General features: G+C 41.4%; 1 protein-coding gene across 1 annotated transcript in view; it reads left to right on the forward strand.

Annotated features, from left to right (window-relative positions):
- The window catches only part of LOC311098713 (parathyroid hormone/parathyroid hormone-related peptide receptor-like), a gene marked incomplete at both ends in the record, with an annotated part of 66,263 nt that extends 52,841 nt beyond the window's left edge, over window positions 1–13,422 (forward strand). The window contains 9 exons of the mRNA XM_084139251.1: window positions 2,707–2,801; window positions 6,977–7,163; window positions 9,293–9,446; window positions 10,011–10,071; window positions 10,714–10,780; window positions 10,943–11,037; window positions 12,003–12,144; window positions 12,787–12,828; window positions 13,048–13,422. Coding sequence (XP_083995377.1) covers window positions 2,707–2,801; window positions 6,977–7,163; window positions 9,293–9,446; window positions 10,011–10,071; window positions 10,714–10,780; window positions 10,943–11,037; window positions 12,003–12,144; window positions 12,787–12,828; window positions 13,048–13,422 — 1,218 coding nt within the window. The remainder of the gene's footprint in view (window positions 1–2,706; window positions 2,802–6,976; window positions 7,164–9,292; window positions 9,447–10,010; window positions 10,072–10,713; window positions 10,781–10,942; window positions 11,038–12,002; window positions 12,145–12,786; window positions 12,829–13,047) is intronic.
- Window positions 13,423–16,856: the final 3,434 nt, after the last annotated feature.

Here is a 16,856-nt window from a genome sequence, read left to right on the forward strand (position 1 = left end):
TCCTCCTTTGTCGACTTTGAATGTTTATGCCGATGGTCTCCCAGTCCCAGGATTCATAGCAGCAGCAACGAAACCCTTCAGCCGCGCACCACAACTTAGGAACCCTTGGGTTTGGCGCTGGGTCTCCATCCCTAAATGATAACAGCAGTGGAGGAAGCTCTGGTTACAGCAGGCCCCAGAGAGCCCCTCCACTAGGCTGTGTTGATCCAGGGACCACGGGTAGCTAGCTAGAGGCCAGACCTGGATTCAAAAAGTATTTGTTTTCTTGCAAATACTTTGAGGGTTGATTGAGCCTACCTGGAGAGGCAGATGGGCAAAGTTTATTATTTTGGAACTATTCTGTTGGTTTCATTACGCCAGGCAAGCTCAATCAAGTGCAGCTAAATTATTTGAAAGAAAACAAATCCTATTTGAACCCAGGTGTGCTAGCTTCTCGCCTCTCCAGCAGTATGTCCTCTGGCTGCCTGCTCTGTGCTATAATCTCCTGCTGGAAGCCCCAGCATGCTCCGCACCCCACCCAGGCTTTTGTCAGCGCGGCACATCTCTCAAGCCAAATGTTCTGTTTATTAGAAACCTCTGGTCGCAGGCGACACCTCCATCTCAGTCATTCTCTTGGTGGGCAGCCTTATTGCCTGGTGGGCTTTAGTCGTCTGGTGGGCAGCTCACTGTCAGAAGCAATGCACCACATTTAATTCAGAAACTAATTAGAGGCCTGGAACGGTCGCACGCCATGGCATGACCTTTGACCTTGGAATGGTTGCACGCATTGACATCAGCTTCTCTGACCTTTTGTATGCATACTGTTTTGTTTTTGGTGCATAGTAGTTTTCTATGTTGCAATGTGTAGCCTGCAACTGTATTGGTATTTGGTATTTATTAGGATCCCCATTAGCCGCTGCAAAACTGGGTAGTTCGAGCCCTGAATGTGATTGCCTGACAGCCGTGGTATATCAGACCGTATACCACAGGTATGACAAAATAATTATTTTTACTGCTCTAATTACGTTGGTAAACAGTTTATAATAGCAATAAGGCACCTCGGGGGTTTGTGGTATATTGGCCATATACCACACCTCCTCATGCCTTATTGCTTAAATCTAGCACACCAGGCACATACTAATTATGGATTTATCATACATCTATCACTTCTATCACTTCCTCACCAAGCTACAGAAAGTAGGCTGACACCTCTGAGTAATCAAATCAAATCAAATGTTATTGTCACATAGACGTGTTTAGCAGATGTTATAGCGGGTGTAGCGAAATAATAATATCTAACAATTTCAAAACATATACCTAATACACACAAACTAGTAAGGAATGGAATTTAAGAAAATATACATATATGGACAAGCAATGACAGAGCGGCATGGACTAAGATACAGTAGAATATTATAGAATAGAATCTAGTAAATACATAGGAGATGAGTAGTGCAAGATATGTAAACATTATTAAAGTGACTGTAAACATGATTAAAGTGACTAGTGTTCCATTTCTTAAAGTGGCCAGTGATTTCAATAGGCAGCAGCAGCCTCTAATGTGCTAATGATGGCTATCTGATGGCCTTGAGATAGAAGCTGTTTTTCATTTTCTCGGTCCCAGCTTTGAAGCACCTGTACTGACCTCGCCTTCTGGATGATATCGTGGTGAACAGGCAGTGGCTCGGGTGGTTGATGTCCTTGATGATCTTTTTGGCCTTCCTGTGACATCGGGTGCTGTATGTGTCTTGGAGGGCGGGTAGTTTGCCCCCGATAATGCGTTCGGCAGACCGCACCACCCTCTGGAGAGCCCTGCGTTTTATGGCGGTGCAGTTGCCGTACCAGGTGGTGATACAGCCCGACAGGATGCTCTCAATTGTGCATCTGTAAACGTTTGTTAGGTGCCAAGCCGAATTTCTTCAGCCTCCTGAGGTTGAAGAGGCTCTGTTGCGCCTTCTTCACCACACTGTCTGCGTGGGTGGACCATTTCAGTTTGTCGGTGATGTGTACGCCAAGGAACTTGAAGCTTTCCACCTTCTCCACTGCGGTCCCGTCAATGTGGATAGGGTGGTGCACCCTCTGCTGTTTCCTGAAGTCCACGATCATCTCCTTTGTTTTGTTGACATTGAGTGAGAGGTTATTTTATAATAATAAAAATAATATGTCATTTAGCAGACGCTCTTATCCAAAGCGACTTACAGTCATTACAGTCAGACTTACGTACATACATTTTTGTGTATGGGTGGTCCCGGGGATCGAACCCACTACCTTGGCGTTACAAGCGCCATGCTCTACCAGCTGAGCTACAAAGGACCACATTTTCCTGGCACCACACTCCCAGAGCCCTCACCTCCTCCCTGTAGGCGGTCTCGTCATTGTTGGTAATCAAGCCTACTACGGTTGTGTCGTCTGCAAACTTGATGATTGAGTTGGAGGCGTGCTTTGCCACACAGTCATGGGTGAACAGGGAGTACAGGAGGGGGCTGAGCACGCACCCTTGTGGGGCCCCAGTGTTGAGGATCAGCGAAGTGGAGATGTTGTTTCCTACCTTCACCACCTGGGAGTACACAGTACATGATATGACTAACAACATTTCTCCTTCATATGGCCTTGTCTCTCTTGTTCCAACAGGAGGTGTTTGACTGACTGTACCTCATTTACACAGTTGGGTCCTCCATCTCTCTAATGTTTCTCCTTCATATGTCCTTGTCTCTCTTGTCCCAACAGGAGGTGTTTGACCGTCTGTACCTCATCTATACAGTGGGATACTCCATCTCTCTGGGATCACTTATGGTGGCTGTGGTCATCCTAGCTTATTTCCGGTGAGTGGTCTACTTGTTGCCATTGAGAAAATTCCTTTCTCAGTCAATATTTTATCTTCGACCAAATCCCACCTGGGCTTGAGGGCTGGGTGGATTAACAGTCCTGGTGGGACAGAGATTAGTGTTAGTGTCACAGTAATGATATTGGTACCTTCCATTAAAATCGGGACAACTGTGGTTTAATATTTGATAGGGTGCTGCTGAGCATACATATTTAAACAATGCAGTTGGGAAATAGCAAAAGTACTGTGAATATGAGACAACAAAGAGTAATGAAAAATGAAGAAAAATGTTGTCAAATATGATTTTGATGGCAGTGAGTGACTTTCTTAATGGGAAAAACAGTCAATAGCCCTGGTGGTATCGTGGTACTGCCCTAGCCTGTTTTGTATGGTGAAACAAATAAACAAAGTGTGCAAAATGTGTATGTATAATGTTTTACCTTTGCCTTTTCCATGAGCATTTGACTTTCAAAAGGATTAGAGATGGCTGCCTTTGAGGTTGTTGCCTTGGGGCCAGTGTGTGATTGTGATACGTGCCTCATCTTTCTGACATTTATATTCTTAGTTATTTTCATACTTATTGATCTCAGGCCATAGAGATCCATAGGAAAGCTGTGGTTAGTGTTTGTTGTTATTCTGTCTATTTAGTGGGATGTTTATATGAAGATAACGTTAATATATTGGTGTGCAGTTTCAGCCTCATCAAAATACTGTCATCTACGGGCTGAAACCTTTAAGGCAGGCTGAAAGGGCAATAGATTGACAAATTAATTCTGACAGTCAATTTTATATGTAGTGAATTGACTGGTTGGATTTTCTTGAGAGAGTTATCTTGTTTTTATCATTGCCTTAGAAAAACATATGACTCATATTCAACAGCATAAATGCTAATTCTTGAATTCAATTAACATTTTACAGTGAATCAGGTCCAGGAATTTTGTGTAAAGTCGTGTTTACAAACGTTCCGCTCAACGTGACTTAGGGACTAACCCAATGTTTTAAGAGAGAAAGACCCTAAACTGGCACCAGGAAATCTACGGGACAAATTAGTTTAATAAGGCGTCTCAGGGGTCCCCGGGGGCCTGGGCTGACGTGTTCAGGAGCACTCCAGCCACGGCTCCCTCTTCCATTTAACATGTCAGGCTTTTAAAACCCTTGGACACGAGAGAGGCAGGTTCATAAATGTTTTCTGGGGAGAGACCGAGTGATACATACTGCACATTAGAAGTAGTGTTCCTCCTCTTCCACCCAATGCACTGGGGGACTGTTCACTTCACAGGAGGTTGGTAGCACCTTAATTGGGGAGCATGTGCTCTTGGTAATGGCTGGAGCGGAATCAGTGGAATGGTATCAAATACATCAAACACATGGGTTCCATGTGTTTGATGCCATTCCATTCGCTCCGTTCCAGCCATTATTATCAGCCGTCCTCCTCTCAGCAGCCTCCACTGGTTCACATACAATATGTGTTTCCCTCACAACTTTACAAATCAATATTCCCCAAAGGAGAGCTTGAGCAATAGCCAGTTTACTAATGGGTTTGACTGCAGAGGTTAGTCACAAGCAAATAATGAGTGAATAATGATTCATGAGTTTTCTGCTGTCACTTATTAAATAGCTCCCTATGATTTAAAGATGTTGACAAGGGATATTTTGAGGATAATGTGACAGATAAACTTGCTTGTCTGGGAGGAAATTCACATGCTCTTTGATCTGCTCAACACGTCAGGGGTTGATGTTAACTTTTTTAGCCACCTGTCCTTCGGACAGGTAGGACAGATTTTTTACTTGTCCAAAAGCTCAAGTCACTTGTACCCCAAAAATGTATGGTCTGTAACCCCAAGGCCAAAAAGATGACTGAACATTGTGTTTTCGATGCAAGAAACCACTTCACAAAATACAGTACACCGCATTCTTAAGACTAAATAGCCTTGGTTTCTCAAATGACTGCCTCGCCTGGTTCACCAACTACTTCTCAGATAGAGTTCAATGTGTCAAATCAGAGGGCCTGTTGTCTGGAGCTATGGCAGTCTATATGGGGGTGCCACAGGGTTCAATTCTTGGGCCAACTCTTTTCTCTGTGTATATCAATGATGTCACTCTTGCTTCTGGTAACTCTCAGATCCACCTCTACGCAGACGACACCATTTTGTATACATCTGGCCCTTCATTGGACACTGTGTTAACAAACCTCCAAACGAGCTTCAATGCCATACAACTCTCCTTCCGTAGCCCCCAACTGCTCTTAAACACTAGTAAAACTAAATGCATGCTCTTCAATCGAACGCTGCTGGCACCCGCCCACCCGACTAGAATCACTACTCTCGACGGATCTGACCTAGAGTATGTGGACAACTACAAATACCTAGGTGTCTGGTTAGACTGTAAACTCTCCTTCCAGACTCACATTAAGCATCTCCAATCCAAAGTTAAATCTAGAATCGGCTTCCTATTTTGCAACAAAGCCTCCTTCACTCATGCTGCCAAACATGCCCTCGTAAAACTGACTATCCTACCGATCCTTGACTTCGGCGATGTCATTTACAAAATAGCCTCCAACACTCTACTCAGCAAATTGGATGTAGTCTATCACAGTGCCATCCGTTTTGTCACCAAAGCCCCATATACTACCCACCACTGTGACCTGTACGCTCTTGTTGGCTGGTCCTCACTACATATTTGTCGCCAAACCCACTGGCTCCAGGCCATCTATAAATCACTGCTAGGCAAATCTCCGCCTTATTTTAGCTCATTGGTCACCATAGCAACACCCACCCGTAGTATGCACTCCAGCAGGTATATCTCACTGGTCATCCCCAAAGCCAACACCTCCTTTGGCCGCCATTCCTTCCAGTTCTCTGCTGCCAATGACTGGAACGAACTGCAAAAATCTCTGAAGCTGGAGACTCTTATCTCCCTCACTAACTTTAAGCATCAGTTGTCAGAGCACCTTACCGATCACTGCACCTGTACACAGCCCTTCTGAAATTAGCCCACTCAACTACTTCATCCCCATATTGTTATTTATTTGCACCCCAGTATCTCTATTTGCACATCATCTCTTGCACATCTATCATTCCAGTGTTAATACTAATTGTAATTATTTTGCACTATGGCCTATTTATTGCCTTACCTCCATAACTTGCTACATTTGCACACACTGTATATATATTTTCTGTGGTATTTTTGACTTTATGTTTTGTTTTACCCCATATGTAACTCTGTGTTGTTGTTTTTATCGCACTGCTTTGCTTTATCTTGGCCAGGTCGCAGTTGTAAATGAGAACTTGTTCTCATCTGGCTTACCTGGTTAAATAAAGGTGAAATAAACATTCATTATGATCACTGGTGTTGACAATGGAAGGCTGCTGGTCTCTGATCCCATGTATTATATCTCCTGCCGTTGTGGCCTTGAGCAAGGCACTTAACCCCCCCACAAAGTCAAATACTGTACTGATAGGCTACTGTATAAAACACATGTGGACCCTCAACCGTCCATCTGGAGAGCTACTGGCTGTGCAAGATCTTGACCCAACCCTGCTCAAACACACCAGTCATCGTAGTCATCTTATCAAGGTCCTGTTGAGCAGCTGATTTTTTACAATGTGGGGTGTTCGAGCAGGGCTGGAGCAAAAGCATGCAGACCCAGTAGCTCTCCTGCTCTCCTGGAGGATGGTTGGCCACCCTGCAACATTACAATTACCACCAAATACTTTTTATGTCTTTATAAAATAATTCCCTCACTCAATGAACCAGGGATCAAATGACTAAGGTGGATGAGGTAGCTAGCAAATCAATATTTGTGCTTTTCAATCCCCTAAATCTCAAGAATGTGTTATAGTCAGCGAGGAATTCAGCTGGCTCTAATTATGATGAGTACTCTTCTGAAGAATGTGAAAACACACACACTCATATCACACACACATAGTGTACACACACACACTCACTGAAAAACCCTCACCCCTCCACACACTTACCACCTTGATAAGAGTTCAACATGGGTTCCTAGTGTAGTAACGGCTTAGTAGCAACAGATTTATGTCTTTTTTCAATGATTGTCTTTGGTTTGAGGAAGCTAACAGTATGACCTACTATGACCCCAACATGATTATTGCATATCACGGTGCAGATTATATTTATATGATCTTTCTCTCCTCCTCTCCTCTCTTCCAGGCGGTTGCATTGTACCAGGAACTACATCCACATGCATCTGTTTGTGTCCTTCATGCTGCGAGGCATCAGCATCTTCATAAAGGACGTGGTGCTGTACTCTGGCTCTGCCCTAGAGGACATGGAGAGAGTCAGTGTGGAAGATCTCAAGTCCATCACTGAGGCTCCTCCAGCTAACAAAACCCAGTTTGTAAGTACCAAACCTTGTCCCCAGACTATAGGAAGTTTGGTGCGCGAGAATAGTAAGTACAAGGCTAATGTAGTTAAGTGACTGACCAAAGGCACCTGTGAAATTCAGGAATACTTGTTGTTTACAAATTCTATAAATGTGTTATTGTGAAACGTCCATTGTAAATTGGTTGGATCATTGTAAAAGGCCTTCCTCTAAGGACATAGTGATCAGTGTAATCCAGGGACTATTGGATATGCCTTACTAAAGTCGTTCCAGCATTCAGTATTATGAGTCATCAGGCTTTTCATTATAATTGTGTTTTTTTCATTACTGTCTCTCGCAGCATTTCTAAATGAGAAAAAATGTCAATGCTACAGGGAAGACTTGCCACAAAGGATTTCCTATCTTACCTAATGATTATAAAACTGGAGAGAGAGAGAGGAGGAGAAAAGACTAAGAGGATAAGTCTCTCTTGGCTTGCGTGTATTATCCCTAGCTAGAGTGAGCATGCAAGGCTGAAGGAATCAGCTATATACTTCAAAGTACCCTGGTAGTCACTAGGATAAACAGAGGCATAGAGGTTGGCTTCCCTCGGGGCATACACAGGCTGAACCACCAGGGATTCCCTGTTGTTTACAGTTGATCAACATCTCCAGGTTGGAACAACACACAGTATTCATTAGGATTAGAATAAATATTTAATTGTACAAACCGTGATTGGAACCTAGAGGTTAAGGTTTCATCCTGGACAGGCTTGAATGTTGGTTTTCTCACTACAAAGTGATTGCACATTTGCCAATGTACACACTACCCTTAGAGTTTCTGTATGTTGTACCAGCCTAGCAGTAGAACTATATAACAGTGCGAAGCAAGAGTGGATTATAAGGATTCAAAATGGCTTCATGTCACTATAAGAAGAACCAAGGCATTCTGAATTGATTCTGTGATTGACAGGTCGTGACCTTGAGACTATAACGCCTCGATCACACCGACAGCGTCATTGCATTTTGGCACACCAGAAGTACATTCACTTCCAATGGAATGCTGCGTTTGCCTTGCAGTATTGCGTTGCAGAGGCCGTTGCAGTGAGTTTTGTGTGGTGCATACGTTGGATTTATCAAACGTATGCGTCAAACTGTATGCGTAGACGGCTTGACAGAAATGGTAACAGAAGGTGAATGTTAAACTTCTGTTGCACACATATCCAGATGCTGCTGCATACCATTTTGCGCAATGATGCTGTAGGTTTGATCGCGGCGTAAGGTTCTATCTGTGCAAAGCATAGTTCTGAGATATTGAGCATCAAAGTTTTCACATCCCAGATCTCAGAACTGTTTTGTAGTGAATTCTTCTTTCGTTACCCATTAAGATCCTCAGCTTAAAGGTACCTAAGGTGCAGAGTATCAAAATCCTGAGACGTGTAAATCCGTTTCTTTAGGGGGGTGCAATCGCAGATATAACATTATGGCTCTGAAATGTCAATCTGGGTTCAGCCATAAGGTTCTATCTGGCACTTCTGAATTAGACATGTTCAGTTTTTAAGAAGCTATTTGAATACATAAATGATAGAATAACACTATTTTATCAAGATAGAGTCAGAACACATCATCAAATACATTAAGAAATGTATTTTGATCATCAGACAAATTACTGTCATCACTGAACAACGATGTGACAACATCAGTTACTTTAACATTTCTCCCAGTATAGTTTTTTTTGCTTGCGTGCCATTGTTGCTGGCCAGACTAGCCTAGATCATACTTAGAGGGAGATGGCAAAGACATGCGTTCTGATTAGTCTGTATTTGTTCAGGCTTGTGATTGGATTGCAGATAGAACCTTATATCGCCAAGTTCAAATGGGTTCATGCAGATAGAACTCTATGGTTTTCATTTTTTTCACTTAAAATGTACTTTTTCAAAAGAAAATCTTCACAGACAGAATAACCATCTAAAGATCAATTATATGTGACTAACTCATTTTTGACAAAAATATCAGATAGAACCTTATAGTCCCAAGGTGTCGAGGTGTTGGAAAACATGAGTCATTAATCTACAAGTGCTTGTGACCATGAAATAGCCTGCTGTATTTCAGCATGCTTAGTAAGTTCAGTATATTTTATGTATTTGTCTGTGGTGTTTCCTTTAGATTGGCTGTAAGGTGGCAGTGACCCTGTTCCTGTATTTCCTGGCTACGAACTACTATTGGATCCTAGTAGAGGGTCTGTACCTCCACAGCCTCATCTTCATGACCTTCTTCTCAAACAGGAAGTACCTCTGGGGATTCACTCTGATTGGATGGGGTGAGTGATGTCACAGAAAACAAATTTTGTTTTACTGCAGATTCACTGCTATGAAGTCAAATAATAAGCTAAACTAACTATCCCAGACAGATTTATTAATCAATTCATTTCAAAAGCCATTCCAATGTCATAATGTTTTGTAGAAGGTTTAGAAGAAAGCTGATAATATTGTTAATTCTACAATTATCTACAATTCATTGGTTTCACACATACTGTGTGAATACTACTATAATCAGAACTCAAGAAGAGTTCAGAAAACTAGGCTGTACGGCTCCTGCATTGTACACACTGTGCGTATCTGTTATGTAAGCACAGCGCATACAATGTGGATGCTGTGTCACCCAATTACCTCGCTGCAAGAATCCGAAAAACTACATTATATTAGCAGTAAATTACAAGAGTAATTTTGACTTGAACCCACAATTATAATTGGAAGAAAATGACTGTATTTTGCATTAAATCATTGTTTGTGTGATTGCAGATAATTATACTTTGTTCTGCATGGGTCTCAGCTGTTTAGTTGTTTTGAGATCTTTGTTGATGTTTGTTGTTGTTGATTTACAGGGGTCCCAGCTATGTTTGTGACAGTGTGGGCGAGTGTGAGAGCCACCTTGGCAGACACAGAGTAAGTACTGCGTTAAAATCCCAATTCATCATCATGATGTTGGCTCTAAACACATTTTACTGTACATTTGCCAGAATCTTTCATGGGAATGTGAGACAGGACCTTAGAACATGTTCCAGAATCCTCTTACATTCTTAGAATGTTTAAGGGCGGAGTGTACATCATCAATTTCATAGAAACCTGCATGTGGTCCTCTGTAGCTCAATTGGTAGAGCATGGCACTTATAACGCCAGGGTAGTGGGTTCGATCCCTGGGACCACCCATACATAAAAATGTATGCACACATGACTGTAAGTTGCTTTGGATAAAAGTGTCTGCTAAATGGCATATTATTATTATTGCAGTATTTACACAGTAGTACCTCTCACAGGTAGATTCTGCCAGTTTTCAGGTTAAGAAATGTGTGTGCAGAGGCAGTAGTTTGTATACAAGGACCATGCGTAAACATTGCCATGGCTGGTTGGATAGAATTCCAGCCTAGGACTCAGAGCCTAGGAACAGACTGTAAGGGTTGCCAACTTCCCCATGTGTTGTTGCTACACTAGGATAAACCGAAACAGATTAGATCCTGAAAACGATTAGTTAAACAATTATACCTATCTGTATTAGTTTTTCATAAATGCCCTGTTTATCACTTGCAGGTGCTGGGACCTAAGTGCAGGCAATCTGAAGTGGATCGTACAAGTGCCCATTCTAACAGCAATAGTGGTAAGTAAACATGTCAATTGAAAATGTTAATTGGCGTAATGGCATTTAACGTTTTTGATTGACACGTTTACTTACCACAATTACTTACCACTATTACCACTATCTGCTTTTTGAGAGATTTGGCTTTGGTGTTCTACATTGTGTCATTTTCTGTTTTCAAAGGTGAATTTTATGCTGTTCCTGAATATAATACGAGTTCTGGCCACTAAACTTCGAGAGACAAATGCTGGCAGATGTGACACAAGACAGCAGTACAGGTAAGAAGCAATACTCTGACTGACTGCTCCTTCCCTGACTGCTTTATCATGACATTTGTATTGCTTATATACAGTTGTATTCTGTTTTATCTCCCGCATGCTGATAGAAATATAGAATCTTTATCACACCAAAACATGCCACCAGTCATGTCAGTGATGCATAGTATGTATGAAAATGAATGTCCATGATAATATCAAACTTAATCTCCTCATTACAATAACTGTCAGGCACAGTAAATCTAAAAATAAATGTTAAAAATATAATAATAATCACATTGATATCTGCACAGCACTGTAGATTAAAGGTACAGTAGATGATCTTTGTAGCTGGTAAAAAAATTAATATGAACAACAGGGCAAAATGCCAATAAGTGTACAAAACACGACAATCTATGTCTTTCCATGACATAGACCGACCAGGTGAATCCAGGTGAAAGATATGATTCCTTATTGATGTCACCTGTTAAATCCACTTCAATCAGTGTATATCAATGGGGGGAGACAGGTTACAGAATGATGTTTAAGCCTTGAGACAATTGAGACATGGAATGTGTATTTGTACCATTCAGAGAGTGAATGGGCAAGACAAAATATTTAAGTGCCTTTGAACGGGGTATGCTGGTAGGTGCCAGGCGCACCGGTTTGAGTGTGTCAAGAACTGCGACGCTGCTTGGTTTTTCACGCTCAACAGTTTCCCGTGTGTACCAAGAATGGTTCACCACCAAAAAGGACATCCAGCCAACTTGACACAGCTGTGGGAAGCATTGGAGTCAACATGGGCCAGCATCCCTGTGGAACGCTTTCGACACCTTGTAGAGTCCATGCCCCGACAAATTGAGGCTTTTCTGAGGGCAAAGTGGGTGCAACTCAATATTAGGAAGGTGTTCTAATGTTTTGTACACTCAGTGTAGATTGTAATTAAAAATTAAAAATAATCTTATGAACCTCTGCTTGTATTTATTCAGGAAACTGTTGAAGTCTACCTTGGTCCTGATGCCACTGTTTGGCGTCCACTACATAGTGTTCATGGCCATGCCTTATACTGAGGTGACTGGAGTCCTTTGGCAGATACAGATGCACTACGAGATGCTCTTCAATTCATTCCAGGTACTGACTTATGTTGTACAGCATGGATGGATGGATGAATGAATGAATAAACAAACCAATGAATGAACGAATGAATGAACGCACGAAAGAATGAATGAATATACTACTGCATATGGGTTTAGTCACAGGCAGCCAGCAATGGATCCAAAATGATGGTCTACTACAGTACTTTTAAAAGATAAATCGGCCAAATCGCCGCAGTCAGATGGAACAGAGTAAATAGGCATTTTAACGTCTTAGATTTAGCCGGTGGCAACTTGTGGAATAGACACCGGCTGGAATGCGGTTTTAACCAATCAGCATTCAGGAATAGCCCCACCCGTTGTATAATATGGGGTACTGCATCTGCTCTAGTGGTGTGCTACACATAATTAGCTATTGATTAAACTGTGATGAGTAAGATTTTGAGAGAGCACAGCTCAGTATTTTCAGAGTAAGCAGCTGGTGTCAATGACGTGAAGAAGTCACTTCATATTGCATGGCATTCTTCCAGAGTATGAAAAATGTATGTACTCACTAACTGTAAGTCGCTCTGGATAAGAGCGCCTGCTAAATTACTAAAATGTAAAATGTAATGCTCAGGTCAACCTGTGAACTTTGAGGCTTACACAAAACTGTATTAATGTTTTTTATCCTTTTCAGGGATTCTTTGTCGCAATTATATATTGTTTCTGCAATGGGGAGGTAAGGACTACTTTGAACAACTGTTTAATATGTTTCTGTGAAAATGTCCGCAATGACTCATTATAGTATGTTATTTAAGACAAAATATGTAATCCTGATAGATAATATAATGTTCATGATTAATTGCAGTCACAGCATGCACACACCTGAGACTCAATTATTGTATGTCACAGTAGATTAGATCTATTTAGTGACAATCACATTTATTTCCATCTTTAGGTCCAAGCGGAAATTAAGAAATCCTGGAGCAGGAGGACACTAGCACTGGACTTTAAACGTAAAGCCCGTAGTGGCAGTAACACGTATAGTTATGGACCTATGGTGTCTCACACCAGTGTAACCAACGTCACTGCCCGGGGACCCCTGGCCCTCCACCTCACCACGCGCCTTGGGGGCCCCGTCACCGTCAACGGGCACCGGAATCTCCCGGGGTACGTGAAGAATGGTTCCATCTCCGAGCACTCCATCCCTTCCTCGGGACAGGAGTTACACGTTCCTGAGGAGGAGCAGCCGTCCAGTACTGAGCCACCGCATTCTGTTGAGGAGGAGAAACCCTCGTCTGTAGTGGAGGAGGAGCGGGAGACCGTCATGTGACAATCATGTGACCTCTTGCGAGAGACGGTCATGTCATGTGACCTTCAGGCAGCCAATAGCGCCTCCACTGTGAGGACGATCTCTGTAGGAATGAGTCATGGGAAAGATCTCAATTACGTACTCCTGGCATCCTCTCTCCTCGTCTCCAGAGGGACCTCTGGCTTTCTCATCCAATGGGTTTTGAGAAGGAGACGAGGAGAGAGGACGCGAGGAGTATGCAATTGAAACATAGCACCATACAGACCAGTCAAGCCTCTCAGTTGATTTTATTTCACTGCCTTCAATGTGTTGCAGCAAGTACTTTATAATGGATGAATACCAACCATGGTCTGTGGATGAACAGTAGGCTAATGTGTCTGACTGAAACAGACAGCATTGATTATCCACAGGTCCTGTGGCTGAAGGTGTCAACAGTATACTGTAGGTGCTCATTCTGGCAGGAGCATGTTAGCTTATGTTAGTGTAGCAGATGGCTAAGTTAGCCTACAGCTCACTAGCTCACATCTGCTACATTAGGCACTCCTAGTGAAATGGGGAAATGCCTGGTTGCAGTTGATTCTGCCTGTGTGGTTGGGGAGATCTCACTACATTTCAATTGTTTTGAAATATGGATGTAAATTCAGATAACCCAATCCACTTTGATGTAGCTAAAAGGGAATAAAACTCAGGTCCTCTAAACCCACCATTCTAGTGCATCAGTTTGAGCTAGTCTGTAGTTTCAGAGGTGTGCTGGCTTCTAGAGTTGATTTATATGGAGAAAGGCCCAATGGATAACTTTTCCCCATGAGTATCAACTTTTTGTACAGTTTTTATTTTTGCTATTTAAAAGAGACTATCCTAATATTCAACAGTGTAATGGCTATGGAAGGTTATGCTTTTTCCATGATGTGTTGATGATTACAGTACATTCTTCAATAATAATATTCTGTTTCACAATATATAAAGCCACAAAAGTAACCGAAACTTGGAGCCCATTGGAGTCAAAAACGTGAGTTTCCTGTGTTTTATATATACGTATTTCCACACTATGAGGTTGGAATAATACTGTAAAATTGTGAAAATTATGATAATGCCCTTTTAGTGTAAGAGCTGTTTGAAAAGACCGACTGAAATTTCAGCCTGTTTTGGTTGGATGGAGTTTTGGCCTGCCTGGTGATATCACCAGGGGGTAAATTAGTTAATAGACCAATAAGAAAGAGCGTTCCAAACCACTCTGCCAATAATAGCTCGTTTTCAGTTTTCCCCTCCCCACTCAGACCACTCCCAGACAGTCCTAGCAACATTCTTGCTTGAGAAATTACTCTTTGCTAAGAAGCAATTTTGGTTTATTTTTGACAATTTTAATTTAAAACAATCACAGTAAGGTACTTCATTGCTACCCAGAAATGATTTGATATTGAGATAAAAACGGACCTTCAGTTTTGGGAGCAATGGAGTGGGAGAGACAGCTCTAAGTGGACAAAAAAAGCTATTATATACTGTAATTGTAGAAAATGACTTTATTAACGTTTTAAAGGGAGGCACCCTCTCCAAAACTCAGGGTGCAGAAAACAGTAACAATTTTTTTTAACGGAATGTTAATTAAATGAGGAATTCCAAGGGATTCTCAAATTCCACAGGAGAATTCCCAGGGAGACTTATAAAAAGACGGTATGAAGGAACACCAGAACTGAATAGCACACAACTGTTATGTTTTATATAGTCCAGTGTTATGCTGCTCTTTTTGTATATAGAGTATGTATGCATTTGCGTAGAAGTCACAATGTTTACAATTATAATAAAATCCATTCTAGTTGTGAGCTAAAATAGCATCAAAGGTCATGTAAATGTATTATAACTATAATATGATATTTGTACAGACTGTTGAAAATGTTAAGGGATGTTGAAAATGTAGAATATTTTATATTGTATTTAGTGTTAAAAACATAGAGACTGGATAATATACTGTAGGTGAGGGACAACATACTGTATGAGGATTCAGGACCATAGAGTTAAGATTTCAGTAGAATGCCTATCAAAGGTAATGACATAACATTAGACAGCTATTTACACTATACTCACATTTAATTCTGTGAATGTGGCAGTTGATTGACTTTGGGTTGATGGGAGTCAAGAACTCAATTGCACTTTGGCCCTACAGTTCCCTCCCCCACTACTGTATATCCACATGTATACACTTTGAAAAAACATGTCTAGTTACACTTTACATTTCGGTTCCATCACACAGCAGTTCGTTTCCCAGACAATGCTCACGGAGTGAAGTGAAGGGTTAAAATGATTTGTTTGTTTGTTAGTTTGTCACAGAAGCAGAATGTGTGTATTTTAGAGAGTGTCCAGTAGCCTGGTCCTATACGGTACAGTATGTGCTGTAGCCATCTCTTCTATCATTGTCATGCCTTACTGTATGTACTGTATGTTTGGCATGAAAATGAATGAACTCATAGAACACAGAGAGGAGTTGGCTAAAGCACCAGGCTAAGTGTAAAGATGTCACAGTCCCAACACTTAATGTATGTTTCATTCCAATCTGTCCCAATAGTTCATATATGTTTTCAACCCTGTCCATCCCAATGTACGTTTCATTCCTAATCTCTGTGTGGTTTGCTATTCCTATTTATTGTCATGGTCTTATATAGTTAGGGCACATTATATTTTATACTGAAGAGTAGAGCTGAATATAAAGGCAGAGTTCATTTTCTGCCTCACAGAAATCTGTTGCGTGAAATAAACGTGATGTAAGCGTGATGTAAGGATAGTATTAGAGAAAGTGTTACCAAACGATGCCATCTAGGCCAACAAGGAAATGAAAAATACAGTAGAATATCCCCATTATCTTATACAGTGGTTATCTTAAACCAACCTACAGCCAACAAACATGCCACTGGCTAGTATATACGTTTGGTAGTATTATGTGTAGTAGGTACAGTGCCTTGCAAAAGTATTCATCCCCCTTGGCGTTTTTCCTATTTTGTTGCATTACAACCTGTAATTTAAATTGATTTTTATTTGAATTTCATGTAATGGACATACACAAAATAGTCCAAATTGGTGAAGTGAAATGAAAAAAATAACTTATTTCAAAAAATTCTAACAAATAAATAAGTGGTGCGTGCATATGTATTCACCCCCTTTGCTATGAAGCCCCTAAATAAGATCTGGTGCAACCAATTACCTTCAGAAGTCACATAATTAGTTAAATAAAGTCCACCTGTGTACAATCTAAGTGTCACATGATCTCAGTATATATACACCTGTTCTGAAAGGCACAAGAGTCTGCAACACCACTAAGCAAGGGGCACCACCAAGCAAGCGGCACTATGAAGACCAAGGAGCTCTCCAAACAGGTCAGGGACAAAGTTGTGGAGAAGTACAGATCAGGGTTGGGTTATAAAAAAAACATTTGAACATCCCACGGAGCACCATTAAATCCATTA

This window comes from Coregonus lavaretus (assembly GCF_964263955.1).
Source record: "Coregonus lavaretus genome assembly, chromosome: 23".
Taxonomy (NCBI): domain Eukaryota; kingdom Metazoa; phylum Chordata; class Actinopteri; order Salmoniformes; family Salmonidae; genus Coregonus; species Coregonus lavaretus.